The sequence below is a fragment of the Jaculus jaculus genome, chromosome 4 (assembly GCF_020740685.1).
Source record: "Jaculus jaculus isolate mJacJac1 chromosome 4, mJacJac1.mat.Y.cur, whole genome shotgun sequence".
Classification (NCBI taxonomy): Eukaryota; Metazoa; Chordata; class Mammalia; order Rodentia; family Dipodidae; genus Jaculus; species Jaculus jaculus.
Genome location: NC_059105.1, coordinates 68,271,559 through 68,286,287, shown reverse-complemented (window position 1 = coordinate 68,286,287; position 14,729 = coordinate 68,271,559). Strand labels below are relative to the sequence as shown.

The 14,729-nt window shown below is 41.2% G+C and overlaps 1 protein-coding gene and 1 pseudogene across 2 annotated transcripts in view; both read right to left on the bottom strand.

Moving 5' to 3' along the window:
* Positions 1–7,670: 7,670 nt before the first annotated feature.
* The window catches only part of Tlk1 (tousled like kinase 1), a 180,307-nt gene continuing 173,248 nt past the window's right edge, over positions 7,671–14,729 (bottom strand). For both annotated transcript variants that reach the window (XM_004660356.2, XM_045146895.1), the window contains exons 20-21: positions 13,480–13,587; positions 7,671–9,449 (exon numbers count right to left, since the gene is read on the bottom strand). In XM_004660356.2, the coding sequence (XP_004660413.1) occupies positions 9,273–9,449; positions 13,480–13,587 (285 nt within the window). In that variant the 3' untranslated portion in view covers positions 7,671–9,272. The remainder of the gene's footprint in view (positions 9,450–13,479; positions 13,588–14,729) is intronic.
* LOC105944133 lies at positions 12,405–12,784 on the bottom strand (annotated as a pseudogene).

Sequence of the window (14,729 nt, the reverse complement as noted above, 5' to 3'; positions counted from 1 at the left end):
AGGCTCTGTTCCCCAGGACCCACATTAAGCCAGATGCACAAGGGAGCACACACATCTGGAGTTTGTTTGCAGTGGCTGGAGGCCCTGGCGCGCCCATTCTCTCTCTCTCTCTCTCTCTCTCTGTCACTCTCAAATAAATAAATAAAAATGAACAACAAAAGAAGATTATTTTAAAAAAAGGAACAATTTTTGTGTTCCTCAGCAGAGCAGATCCCAACAACTGGTTATGTATTCATGAAGATCTAGAAATCTGTAAGGTTCCTACTATAAATGGCAAGGAAAGATAACTAATCACCTCGATTTGACCAGTACATGCTGTGTGCATGTGTTCCAACTATCACACTGTACCCCATTCGTATGTAGGTCCCCCATGTTAACAATGAGTCCAGGGGTTCCTAGAGATCAAATTTTCAGTCAAGTCTTTAGACTCCTCCTTCACGCACCTCACCAAACAAAAACTGAGCTACACAGTGGGGATGGTCTTGAGGTTGAGATTTCTTTTAGGAAGTAGATTAGACTCAAATTATTTATCATGCAAATTATTGCAGGCGACATATACAGCAGATTAGGTTGCCAAGAATGACTGTTGCTCTGAAGCCTGTGGGACCCGTGGTCCCTGCCTCACCTTTCTCCCTCTTCAGTGGACATGAATAGAAGCAGAAAATGTAAGCAGCCAAGCACAGCTGTCTTGAGGTACCAAGCCTGGATAGGTTTCTCAAGAAACAAGACATGACTTTTTTTTCTTAAAGGGGGCAGCAGAGTGGGGAAATTTGTTACCTTAGGTGGTCCTATCCTGTTGCACAATTTTAAACTTAGATGGAAAAATAATCACACTGCAGAGATTTTAAACTTGTAGTGAAAGAAACAAGCAGCAAAGAAACAAGAATTAACCCTAACTAACCCTGATGAATCATCTGGGGTAGGTGCCTGGTAAAGTTATATGCAGAGAGCTTGGAGGCTCATCTGGCTACCAAGTGGTACTGTCTACTAAAATGTATTTATTTGGCTGGGGCCGGGCATGGTGGCACACACCTTTAATCCCAGCACTTGGGAGGCAGAGGTAGGAGGATCCCCATGAGTTTGTGGCCACCCTGAGACTACCTAATTCCGGGTTAGCCTGAGCCAGAGTGAGACCCTACCTTGAAAAGCCAAAAATAAATAATTATACGTATTAATTTGTACACAAGTTTTTGTGTCATGAAGAGGTAAAAAAAGATACAGCTCAATATTTCCCACAGGAGCCACAATCAGGCTGACTTCATGCCATGGCAGTGACCGATACCATCAGTGTTTCCATCGTGGTTTTGCCCAACCAGCTCTGAACCCAAGGAAGCAACTCTAATGCCAACATGGCCAGCTTGTGAGGCAGGAGAAAGAGCTCGTGGACATGTTCAAAACAAGACACTTGGTGCTTGCCAGTGCCAGGCCACTAAACAAATGCAGGAATGCGGATTTGTTCTAAGTAATGTAGAACTGAAAACTTTCCTAGGGTGACTGTATTTTCCAGAGATGTAGGGAGGAACTAAACTTACACAGTTAACTTCCTGATGGAACATGAAACACGTAAGCAACTTCGTGGCCATTAACAGGATGAGTATGTTCCATACTAGAACGTTTATTTCCCCATATCTTCCTCACAAACAATTTACCACTAAATTTACCACTAAAGGTTCATACCTTTCTTATAATTTGTTTTCAAATAGCAAAATAGCTTAAATTACATAGTTTAACAGTTTTCTTTTCCTAAGGCCCATTTCACTCTCAAGAAACTATTATGCTTACCTTTTGGTGAAAGGAAAAGATAAGTATGTTTGAGAATATAAATGTCATTGACTCAAGACCAAAAAAAAAAAAAAAAAAAAAAAAAAAAATCCTGCCCATGTTGCAACTTGATACGTATGACTTTTTAACACCATGACCATTCTTTCATGAGCAGTTTCTTTAAAATATGTGTAGTTGAAATTATGCATGTGGATCCTCTATGCCCCTGGAAAAGGAACTTACAAAGTTAAGAAAAATCCCTACTGGCAAACTAAATTTCATTGCCAGAAGGAAACATCAACATGCCATCTGTACATCAATCCAGAGCCACCAGAGTTCATATCCACAGGTTCCACAGAACACTCCTGAAGTGAGAAAGACTGTGTGGGAAGAGACCGAGACCCAGCAGCCCTGCACCCCCTGGATGGCCATTCCAGGTGCATGGCCCAGGGGCAGGCGCCCTCACATTGGTCATGCCCATGTAGGCTCAGACACACCCAACCCAGGTGCCTGCACTCCCCATCCCTTTCTTGGGGGCTTCCCCACAATTCCTTCCACAGGGGCCCCCAATCCTTTCGTGCACCAGGGCATTAGTTCCAGTTGGTCCAATCAGCCAGGAACATTTCTGAACCCCACTTTTGGGACTAGGTGGCTGCCAGGCAGGGGCCAGTAGAGTTTACAGATGGGGCGATAAGCCTGGAAGGCTGGTAACTAAGATGACATGACTATTAAACAGAAAAGCTGAAAAGCAAACCCAACCTTTTCCACCCTTTTTCTGTTTCTTTAGGGAGCTTTACGAACTTGGCCATCACCAGACAAAAGGTGCACTGAGGATGCAGGATGACATGATCATTTGAAACACCCAAGCTGTAACTGTTAACAGGTTACCACTCTTTTTTTTTTTTTTTTTTTGGCAATATTAGTGTCTAAGTTTGATAGCTACTCTGTTCTGGGAAAGACGTTGGCATCTCCCTGGTCAATGAAACGTGTACTCGGTGAGTACAGGCGCGACGCTGGGCATGTACCCTGGCCCAAAGTGTGTGGTTCTGGGAAGTCTAAGAGCCTTAGTTGCAAGTAGTAATTGAAACTTAACAAATTATTGAATTTTGAAGTTTGAACCCTGTCAGGGCCATTGAGTACTCCATGGTTACCCCTGGGAAACACACCAAGCACCTCACAGGGGCCACTTGTCCGCTCACGACCATGTGTTAACTAGTGATTTTCCCTAAAGATCTAGGCTTCCTTTGGGGGAAGTTTGAGTCAGAGCCAGCCCCCAAGTCAGCAGGCAGGAGCCCAAGCTACTTTGTACTCACGACAATGGGGTGGCAGCAGGGTTCTCTCTTTCCAAGGCAGGCAGAAGGGGAATGCCCAGGGGCAGAGTCCACTTAAGGCCAGGGAGCACGGGAGAGGCAACAGCACTGATTTGCTCTCATCTTACACAAGCCCACTCTCAAATGATTCAACAGCAATCAGGAGTTGGCTCTGATCTAACAAAAAAATTCTTTAGATCTGCTTTTAGGATGAAGTCACACCTGTGGCCATGAGCTTTGTACCTACCATCACCTAAGAGTCATGAAGACCACTGACTCCAAAAACTCTGTAGTTCAGGCTGGCCTCCAACTCACAAACTTCCTGCCTCAGCATCTCTAACGCTGGTTACGGGCGTGTGCCGCTACACTCGGCTACTCTGCTTTATCTGTCATGCCATTGCCCTCCCCAGTTATGTCCCCTTACCATACCTGTTTCCTCTCGCAAACGAACAATTATCCAGTTATCTCAATGACTGTTGCTGGGACAGAACACTCTGGAACATACACAATTGCCTCTGACAGAATAGTGGAAGTGATCAAGGCATGATCCTTCTGGTAGCTGCAGTTCACATAGTTAACTTTATTTTTTCCAAGTTACTGTTTCAAGTTGCTACATTTTCTCACCTTCCATTTTAATTTATTTTTATTTTAATTTATTTGAAAGTGACAGAGAAAGAGGGGGGGAGAGAGAGAGACAGAATGGGTGCGCCAGGGCCTCCAGCCACTGTAAACAAACTCCAGCCGCATGCGCCCCATTGTGCATCTGGCTAATGTAGGTCCTGGGGAATCGAGACTTGAACTGGGTTCTTAGGCTTCACAGGCAAGCGCTTAACCGCTAAGCCATCTCTCCAGCCCTCACCTTCCATTTTTAGGTAATTTAATCATCTCTTCTTTTAAGCTTGAATCAAGCTTTCAAAAGTGTTCTTTTTTTAAAGTTTATTTATTTATTTGACAGAGAAAGAGGGAAGGGGGGAAGAGAGAGAGAGCATGGGTACGCCAGGGCCTCCAGCCACTGCAAATGAACTCCAGATGCATGCACCCCCTTGTGCAGCTTGCTAGCGTGGGTCCTGGGGAATCAAACCTGGGTCCTTTGGCTTTGCAGGCAAATGCCTTAACTGCTAAGCCATCCCTCCAAAATGTTTAAGTTATTTAAATTATCACCAGAATCAAAGCAGATGTATTTTATTCAAAAGGCAAAAGCAGTGATAATCTTGGAGTCTTATAATAAGTGAACAGCAGCTCAGTATACTGTCATTTACTCACTGCGCTAGGCATAGATCTATGTGGGCATGCAGGTGCCCTCTATTCCTCAGAGCACCGGTACCCTCACTTTCAGATGGAGAACCTGAAACATTGCTAGTCAGCACTGAACAGACTGCTTCACTGCACTTCACTGCCCCTCCCGGTATAGCGAGGTGTATGCAGGCACGCCACACTCCTAGTGTTTTAAAAGACTGGGGAGCACTGAAAGCCACACATTTTGTTCTTCACCTGAAATGTTCTACCAAGTTCTTGTCTGGTTTTATGAAAACAGTATTGTGTGTCCATGTGCATGGAGGTCAGGGGATGTACGTCAGGTGTCCTCTTCAGGTGCTGCCTTGTTTTATAATTTTAACTTAATTTTATTTTTTTGAGATAGGGTCATTGGTCTGAGACTTTTCAATTTGGCTATACTGGCTGGCCAGTAAGCCTCAAGCATCTCCCTGCGTCTGACTTCTCAGTGCAAAAAATATAAGCACGTACACCTGGCTTTTTACATAGGTTCTGGCGTACTGACTCTTGCACTTTATCAAAAGAGCTAGAGCCACCCAGCCCTATGAAAACAATTTCTAGAGTTGACTTATACACACTCAAATTTTCCTCTTTAAAATGTATTATTTTGTGGGGTGTGATGGCACATGACTACAATCACAGCCCTTGGAAGGCTAAGGCAGAAGGACTGCACTAAGTTCAAGGACAACCTGGGCTACCTAGCAAGAATAGCAAGACCTTAACTCGAAAAAAAAAAATTTAATGTGGGAGGGGCATCCTCAAAATCCAAAGGGGTAAGAAGGATGGGAAGAGCATTGGAAGTTACATGGAGATGTAGTATTTGCTTTGGGGGAGAGTCAGTTCAAGCTGAAAGACAAGTTACATAAACTCTAAAACTTTTGTAGAATGAACCAAACACAACCCAAAAGTAAGAATTCTAATTTAAAAACTACCTGAGGGCTGGAGAGATGGTTCAGTGGTTAAGACACTTCCCTGTAAAGCTTAAGGACTATGATTCCGTTCTCCAGCACCCATGTAAAGCCAGATGCACAAGGTGGCACATGTGTCTGGAGTTTGTTCTTTGCAGTGGCTAGAGGCCCCGCATGCCCATTCTTTCTATATGTATATCTCTTTCAAATAAACAAACAAACAGGTTTAAAAAACTAGCTGAAAAGTACTTTTTTCCTTTTTTTTTTAATTTGAGAGTGACAGACACAGAGAGAAAGACAGATAGAGGGAGAGAGAGAGAATGGGCGCTCCAGGGCTTCCAGCCTCTGCAAACAAACTCCAGACGCATGCGCCCCCATGTGCATCTGGCTAACGTGGGACCTGGGGAACCAAGCCTCGAACCGGGGTCCTTAGGCTTCACAGGCAAGCGCTTAACCGCTAAGCCATCTCTCCAGCCCACTGTTTTCCTTTTTTATGGGGGGGTGGTGGGGAGTACCAGGGCCTCCAGCCATTGCAAATAAACTCCAGACGTGTGTGCCACCTTGCATCTGGTTTACATGGGATCTGGGGAGCTGAATATGGGTCCTTAGGCTTCACAGGCAAGCACCTTAACTGCTAAGCCATCTCTCCCTGAAAAAGCACTTTTAGAATTAAGTATGCAGAGCATTGCAATTTAGTGTATCTGGAAGAAAAATTATGTCGAAATTTAAAGTGGAATTATAGACCTGCCAATGTGATTTTAAAGGCATAAGGTTATCACTTTCATACAAAAAAAAAAAAAAAATCAAGAAACAATGTGATTAAATCATTAAATAAAAAGTAAATCACCTAAATGGAACGTAGTTTGCTAAAACATAGCTAGTAACATTTTATAGTAATCAACATTGCATTTAATAGTTAATGACCAACATCAAAACAAGACAATACTCAGTATATATTCCACTGAATCTCTCCACTTTGGCTTCCTGTAATGAGGTATTTGCAGAAGTGTTTGTTCACATTTAAACTCAAGTTCTTTTTAAGAAAAAGGACGTGCCCATAAGGAAAGAAAAAAAACACAGACTGTTATTTTTGATAAACAACCAAACATCCCCCGCACTTCCAATTTGCAAATTATTAGGATAGGTTCTATACTTATGTCAACACCCCACACCACAGCTAACTACAGCAATAACTAAACTATTTTGGGGGGTAATTGGGCCCACATATGCTAAGCACAGCATTCTACCACTAACCTTCACTGCGCAGCCTGTGAAGCCAACCAAAATCAATTTTTAACAATGCACAAGAACCATGTTCTTCACCCTGTGACCATGCTGCTCCTACTGAGACTTCGGCCATCACCTTATGGACAGAAGACTTGAATGCTAAGTTCTGAGGACATCAGAAGTGAGGTCTAGAAATTACTGAAGACTCAAAAGATACTAAGATGCACAGTAATATGGAAGTAATGTAGACTAGGTAGGAGGTTCCTCTTGTTAACAGTAAATTATTCTACTTGGCTCAGTCAGCCTGATTTCTGACATATTACCCTTTTTTTTTTTTTTTTGGTTTTTCGAGGTAGGGTCTCACTCTAGCCCAGGCTGACCTGGAATTCACTATGGAGTCTCAGGGTGGCCTTGAACTCATGGCAATCCTCCTACCTCTACCTCCCGAGTGCTGGGATTAAAGGCGTGCACCACCACGCCTGGCTTCTAACATATTATCTTTACAAATCCATAGCATTTGTTTAGAAAAACTTTAGAAGACATGGATAAGTGGATCCATCTCCTATACATTCTTGACTCTGAAATGATTACGTAAACTTGGGTAGAGGAAGCATTTCCATTTTATGACTTATTTTCCTTCTTTTCAGACTTCTTTTCAGACAGTCTTACAGGTAGTCCAGGCTGGCCTCAAACTTATAATCCTTCTGCCTCAGCCTCTTGTATAACATTATGACACTAGCAGTTACTCTTTTGTTTGAAAATAAGATGGTTGATCAGTGACCTAGGTCTATGCTACTTACTCAGCCCCAAGTTATGACTTACACATCCACATTATACCTCACGAAAATTTTAAACAGAAGTGGCATTTTCTTTTAATTCAGAATGTAAACTTACAGGTACACTTAAAAGGCCTCAACCATTGCGAACATTTCATGACCATGTCCGTGTTCTGAATGGATTTCTACTTCACCCTTTGGGACAGACAGTTACTGTCCTCAAACTCCTCCTGACAGTGCTAAGCTTTACTCACCCCGGATAGGCCTTGACAATGGTTATTAACTTTAACAATTTCCAACGCTTTATACTTGTCTTGGAGCATCCTTAAGGAATTTATTCAACTGATTCTTAAGTATAGGGGCTAGGTTAGTCAATATCCTAAATATTGAGAATTCTCTTTGTAATTTTCATAGTCTTTACATTTTAACTGTCATCTTTTATTACTGTTTTGGCTACATTCTCTATTAATTCCAGCAGCATCTTAAAGAGACAATGTGTCTATGTACAATGAAAAAACAAAATGGCTTTCAACATCAGAAATAAGAGCCACAGCTTAACTGTACAATATTAAGGGGAATCTGATAGGCAAAGCCTCTGTTTTCTGCCACATAGACAACTCACATGTAAGTCTCAGCATTAAGAATGTGACAATAAAGAAAAAAAAATCCTTACAGGAATGAAATACAGCATCCTGAAAAATGTTGGTTTCTACCATACAGGGCAGTTAGAAAATGTTCACATTTTAACAAATCTGTACAAACACAAGAAACTTGTCTGGGATCATCATCCCACCTTGATAAAACCTTCTAGAAATGTAGGATACCCATGAACAATTTATTAAATCTAGTATCTATGTGCTCCACAGCCCTAGAACCCAAGATTTAAAGAACTCAATATGCCCAACATGGATCATTTTTACATGCCTTGATTGTTAATGAATGCCTGCCTTTAATATCTCTATATCAGCTACAGTCAACTTGCACCTTCAAAGAGGTCATTCGATTTTTTTTAGTCAAGAAGCAACATCATTTAGCAGCAATTAAAGCGCCTTCAAGAAGACTTAAAAAAAATACAATATCCAATTAGAAAAGCCATATTTTTAAACATTTGTACAAGAATAAGCTGCTGAAACTTAGTAATTGAAATATGACATCTGTACAACAATTTACAATAGAGCTAGAAGGGAATTTATCATTATCCTGCATAGAATTGGTCTGGTTTTGGTTATATACTGTCTCTTGTTTTAATGAAGAAGGCCTGGTAACAAAGGAAAAATATCTGTTAACAACCCTAACATGTTGAAAGCACTGGAGATATTATAATTTAGTGAATTTCCAACTGACTCAAAATAAGCAGCTCTTTCTGTCAAAGGTGTGCAGTATCTAGGAATAACAGCTCCCCCTTTAATATAACCAGTGAAAAAATAAAACGGACATGTGATTTCGAGGTACAACTTGGTGAAAGCCAGAATAGGCAAATGACAAAGTCTAACTTTGTCCAAAGGTTCTCTCACATTCTGTTATAAAACACCACGGTCACTGTCGTTCAGTTCTGACTTTGGTTTTAGCAGACTATGCCGAATGCTAAAGGTGTATCCAGGCACTGTAGTTCTTGTGTTAGAAATATGTCTCATATTTTTCCGTATGTTTTAAATAATGAAAAACTACCCTTCATATTAGAACTCTCTAGTAACAATCAAATATATTTAAGTATTATAAACGTTATTTACAGTGTTCCCCTAAATAAACAAAACACCCCCCATCTTCTATCTTAACATGGTATTCCTGTTTCTGTGCACAGGCTCTATCCTTCCCTGCTCACAGTGAGTGAGAAGCATATATTGCCTGTTCACTGTCCATGATCCACTCTCACACAACTGACACGACAAAGAACTTCAGTTCACGAAAAGCTCTTAAACCGTGTCCTGTGTAAAAAAGGAAAATGACACTCAAATGCTCTCCAATTCAAGTATGCATCTGGAAGCCATTCAGAGACATCATGCCAGTCCTGGAGGAAGTCAGTAAGTTATTATGCTTGAAGACGGAGGGGCAGGGGATGCTGTCAGCCCAGCCATGTGCAGGTTTCCTGAAGAGTTCGATCTTCTCATGTGTGGCAGAAGGTATGGGTCATTTGCCAGTTGGTGCACATCAAACCGATCTTCTTTTCGGTATGCCAAACAGCGTCTTATAAAGGCCTTAAAAAAAAGAAAGGAAGCTGGCAATGACAAGGACCTTTTAATCTTGTAAATAACAATTCACTTAAGTTATAAGTGGACACATTTCAGACTATAAATGTATTTCATTTTATTAGAAGCTCATTTCAATTTCAACTCTCCATTCTCAACCTCTAGTGCCACGTTAAGCTTTGATACCAGCTAATGAAATCCTCAGAATTTCTTTTGTTACTATTTTTCTTCTATTAAACAATAATCTTACCTTCATCCTAGTTTAGTATGACCAAATGTGAAGAAGCTATTTATTATTTTTGTCCTACTAAGCATGAGTGTCCAGGTGAAGTTAACACTGATGTGGGATTCCCACTAGAGCTGCTGTTTCCTAGGCTAACTGTGCATCAATACAGTCTGGAGAAAGCTAAAAGGAATATAATCTCTATCTTTTTTTTCCCTTCCTATTCCTTGAGAATACCATGCAACAAAAAAAATCTTCATGGAAATATATTTTAGAAAAGTACATACATTCAGGGCTGGAGAGATGGTTTAGCAGTTAAGGCACTTGCCTGCAAAGCCAAAGGACGCAGGTTCTATTCCTAGTACCCACATAAAGCCAAATGCACAAGGTGTGCATGCATCTGGAATTTGTTTGCAGTAGCTACAGGCCCTGGCACACCCTATCTGCCTATTTCTCTCTTCTCAAATAAATAAATTAATTAAATATATTTGAAAAGAGCCGGGCATGGTGGCACACACCTTTAATCCCAGCACTCAGGAGGAAGAGGTAGGAGGATCACCATGAGTTCAAGGCCACCCTGAGAATACAGAGTGAATTCCAGGTCAGCCTGCGCTAGAGTAAGACCCTACCTCAAAAAACCAAAAAATAAATAAAGTGCATACATCCCATGTTGTCCAGAACAGCACACAGTAAACACATCTATGAAACTGGCAAACAAGAAAAAGAACATTACTGGAACTCCCCAGCTCCCTGACTCCCCCCTTCCAGGCACAGGTTCAGTCCCTAGCTGAACCAAGGGTAACCTCTATATCACTTTTATTTATTTATTTTTTTATATCACTTTTTTTTCTTTTCTTTTTTTGGTTTTTCAAGATAGGGTCTCACTCTAGCCCAGGCTGACCTGGAATTCACTATGGAGTCTCAGGGTGGCCTCGAACTCATGGCGATCCTCCTACCTCTGCCTCCTGAGTGCTGGGATTAAAGGCGTGCGCCACCACACCCAGCTTATACCACAACTTCTAATACTAGCTGATTTTTGCTTGTTCCAAAATTAATGTAAATGACACCATAGAGTATATTCTCCCTTGCCTAGCTTTTTGTGTTCAATATCTGTGAAATTTATTTATCTCTTAGCAAGAGATAAAACTTTCAAGGGTAAGTTAAAATTGTTTCCCTTTCTTACTGCTGACACAAGAAATGACATTAGCTTGTCTTAAAATAAAGCTGCAATATAAATTCATGAATTAAAAGTGTGTGTGGAAAAAATGCAACTAGGATACACACCATTAAATGTTCAATCACAGTAAAAGTAAGTAACTATTTCCTACCTTAACTCTGAAATTCACTACAAGAAAAATTTTCTCTAAAATTCTCTAAAAACACATCTATTTTTACCATGACTAGAATATCATATATCTGGCTGAACCCTTAGAATCTTTTTTTTTTTAAATTTTTATTTATTTGAGAGTGACAGAGAAAGAGGCAGAGCGAGAAGAGTGGGTGCGCCAGGGCTTCCAGCCACTGCAAACGAACTCCAGACACGTGCGCCCCCTTGTGCATCTGGCTAACGTGGGTCCTGGGGAGTTGAGCCTTGAACCGGGGTCCTTAGGCTTCACAGGCAAGTGCTCAACCACTAAGCCATCTCTCCAGCCCCCCCCCTTTTTTTTCAATAAAAACAGATAAACTTTTCTTTAACCCAATATCTTAATATTTCCAATATGAAATTAGTACAAAAATATGTCTTTTTAAATATAGTATTCATTTTACATGTGTATCACATCCATTTAGGCACTAAATTTTTGTTGAAAATATTTGATCTATAGATATCAGAATCTGGAATTGAAAATGTTCATACATCAAGTTGTTCCAAGCACATTATATGTTTTCTGACAAGTAAATATCAATCCATGAATAAAAATAAGATGCAAAATTTATTTTGGTACCCACATTTCAAGTGCTCAGTAGCAACATGTGGTTAGCGGTCACCATACTGGATTACTGTAGTCCTAAAATGTTCTTCTGCTCAAGGTTATTTTGGACATACATTAAAAAAAAATAGGAGCATAGCTTTTGCCCTTATTTAGAATAGTGAGAATTAATAATCCCTATTCCTTCCTGATTGGTCCCAAATTCCATTTTCCTTCTCATCTTCCCTTTCTTTCCAAGACATGTCTATTATTGTTATCTCAAGTCCTCATTTAATGCATGCCACTGTACCAGTTTAATATAATGGGATTAGTTTGGGGGCATAGTCCTTGAACCTACCCCTATTTAGTGTCATCCAAACTCTACTTCCATTTTATTTTAATCTCATGCAGCCCTTGGTAATCTTCAAGCACTTTACATTTTCAGAGTGACTTCATATTACCTAGTTTGATTGTAGCAACAAGTAAGTAGGAGACAAAAGAAACAATCTACCAGGAAGTTTCTATATTTGCCTATGTCACATGCATAGTGGGAAAGCTGAATCAGAACTCCTATTTCTTGATGTTTGTTCTAGTGTCTTTTTTCTGCTACACTGGCACAACACCCTTTCAAATAGGCAGCCAGAGAATGTCAGGCCCCACCTCTTATTGAGCCAGTCTTCAACAGTATTGCAGGCAGCCTTGAAAGTTCTCAAAACCCTCAAATCATCTCTAGCATTAGCTCATCTCCTGAAATAAATTGAGAAACTATTCTATTAACTATAATATTTATAAAAAATTGAAAGTGCTAATTTAGAAAACAATTCTTGAATCCTTTTAAATTACTGTCTTGCAGTGAGTTGGCCAGGAGGACTGCATCTCCTGGTTTATGTGTACATAAATCCATAAAGTAAGTGGGAAAAGAGTGAGGATGACAGCCATTGCCAGTTGAATTCTTCCGCCAGTTGGATTCTTTGCTGAACTGTGGCACAATGTCATCCATGCCATGATAATCACCAAGCCAGAGAGCTCCCTGTGACAAGAGGGTTACATCCAACAAGCAGGGCCAGGCCTGCAGGGATCATGTACACCACCACCCACAGCTCTGCGTCTGGATCGTTGACCTGCACCACCGCGGCCAGCGCGAAGAAGGCGGCCATCAGCGCGTTGCAGGCCCGCCACAGGCTGCGCGCCCACCAGCCCGGAGCCGGAGCCATGGCTGGGCAGCCCCAGAATCCCCCTTTTTTTTTTAAGTCTGTAATTTACAATGTAATCCCAGGGTGGCCTTGATCTCTTAGCAGTCCTCCTACCTCTGCCTCCCAAGAGCTGGATTAAAAGTGTGAGGTGAACAAGACACCACACCTGGTTTTTAAAAAATATTAAAAACAAAAATACTGGAGAGCCAGCTGTGGTAATGCACGCCTTTAATCCCAGCACTTAGCTGCCAGAGGTAGGAGGATTGCTGTGAGTTTGAGGCCACCCTTAAACTACATCATGAATCCCAGGTCAGCCTGGGCTACAGCTAGACCCTGCCTGGGGGGAGAGGGAGGGGGAGAAGCTAACACATACAAAAGTACTAAGGAAACAGTAGCTATTGGTACCTTCATTCTTTCATATACACTTAAATATGTCAACATTTATATATGGGGATCGAATAAGACCTAAAGATAACAAGGAAGTGCCCCATCTGGTGGGGTTTCCCTGATTACCGAAGCAAGCCAATGGGCACAAATAAGCAAGCACACTCAGGACTTCAAGGTGACATGAGCACAGCACCGGCTGAAGCAGCACCTTCCCCAGAGCCCAGCGGCCTCCACGGGCATGCCGCTGATGCAGTTACCAAACGCACTTACACAACAAAGGCACAGCTGCGAGCTGCTTCACAACACTCAAATTCAGATGAGTTTATTACCTTGGCTTCACTGCTTACAACTGGTTTTACAGGGAACTGGACTTCTGTGGCTTTTAATATTGTATTTTCTTGAAGAATGTCTTGTTGAGATTGATTGTGACCAAATGGCTTTAAGAAAATAAAAAAACAAAATGTTGAGAAATTTATCACAAAGTTGTTTTTTTTTAAGTAATATCATCACCACTAAGATCCCCAAACTGAATGATTTGTATTCTAACTTCTTGTCTTCAGTTATCTGCAAAGAGGTCCATGGTTTCACGGAAATGAGGTTACACTTGATAGCAGGCTAAGAAAGCCCATTCAATCAATCAATTCCTCAAGAAGATGAAACCCTGTAAGATGGAGAAGAAACTGGTGCCATTGAAATTAAGAGGCTAAGATATGGAAGTTGTCAGTAATAATAATAAAATAAATAAATATTTATAATTTTTTTCCAGATTTTTTATATTTATTAGAGAGACAGAGAGAGTGCGAATGGGCTCACCAGGGCCTCTAACCACTGCAAACGAACTCCATATGCATGTGCCACCATGTGCATCTGGCTTATGTGGGACCTGGAGTATCAAACCTGTGTCCTTGAGCTTTGCAGGCAAACATCTTAACTGCTAAGCCACCTCTCCAACCCAATACAATTTTTTAAGCAGCTTAGGATAGAGCTGGAGAGTTTTCTCAGTGGTTAAGGCACCTGCCTGCAAAGCCTAATGACCTGGGTTCAATTCCCCAGCACCCATGTAAAGCCAGATGCACAAAAAGATGCATCCATATACAGTTCGTTTGCAGTGGCTAGAGGCCCTGGGGTATTCATTCATTCTCTCTCTCTTTCTCTGTCTACATCTCTCTGCTGGCAAATAAATAAATTTTATAAAAGAAAAAGAAGCTAAAGCCGGGTGTGGTGGTGCACGCCTTTAATCCCAGCACTTGGGAGGCAGAAGTAGGAGGATTGCCATGAGTTCAAGGCCACCCTGAGATGACAGAGTTAATTCCAGAATGAAACCCTACCTTAAAAAAAAAAAAAAAAAAAAAAAGGAAGCTAAGATAAAACAGCTCTGGATCAGTAAGCAGGAAACCCGGATCTGGTCCTTATATGCAGCAAACTTCCAGACAAGACCCTTTCTCTCTCTTCCCATACCGATGCATGTGGGAGGGGATGTAAACCAGGCAATATGTATGGCGACCTGCTTCTGATTTCAATATTGAATATGTAAGTACAATGATTGTTATGGGGAGGTAATATGGAGAATGGAATTTCA